This window comes from Sinocyclocheilus anshuiensis, unplaced genomic scaffold (genome assembly GCF_001515605.1).
Source record: "Sinocyclocheilus anshuiensis isolate Anshui unplaced genomic scaffold, SAMN03320099.WGS_v1.1 scaffold1116, whole genome shotgun sequence".
NCBI lineage: Eukaryota > Metazoa > Chordata > Actinopteri > Cypriniformes > Cyprinidae > Sinocyclocheilus > Sinocyclocheilus anshuiensis.
In genome coordinates, this window is record NW_015548257.1 from 97,439 (window position 1) to 97,859 (window position 421).

The 421-nt window shown below is 49.6% G+C and overlaps 1 protein-coding gene across 1 annotated transcript in view; it reads right to left on the reverse strand.

Moving 5' to 3' along the window:
• The window catches only part of LOC107655456 (transcriptional repressor p66-alpha-like), a 16,225-nt gene extending 15,804 nt beyond the window's left edge, over nucleotides 1-421 (reverse strand). Inside the window, exon 1 of the mRNA XM_016442947.1 lies at nucleotides 68-421. Within this exon, the coding sequence (XP_016298433.1) occupies nucleotides 68-237 (170 nt within the window). The 5' untranslated portion in view covers nucleotides 238-421. The remainder of the gene's footprint in view (nucleotides 1-67) is intronic.

The window sequence follows — 421 nt, forward strand, 5'->3', positions numbered from 1 at the left end:
ACACACACACACACACACACACTCTCTCTCTTTCACACACACACACTGTCATGTAAAGGCTCCTCACGTGTTGCTCGTGTCCAAGGGCTCGTCTCTCGTCTGCAGCTCTTCTTTGATGGTGGTCTTCAGGACGCTGGAGTCCGGGGCCGATCGGGAGCCATCCAGCTTCAGCTGCGGAGATTCCTGCTCTAGAGCGTGCTTCTGACTGCGTGTCTGCCTCACCGCATCCTCACACATCACCTGAACACACCAGCACACACCATCACATCACTAATGAGCCTAAACTCAAGCCACAGTTTAATCTGTCTGTAAAGAGTGCGCCTATTGAACAGGTGGAGGAAACCAGACTTCTTGGAGTTATGCTAGACAGTAGGCTGAAGTGGACAAAACAGAAAATATGGTAATTTATCAGTTATTAAGA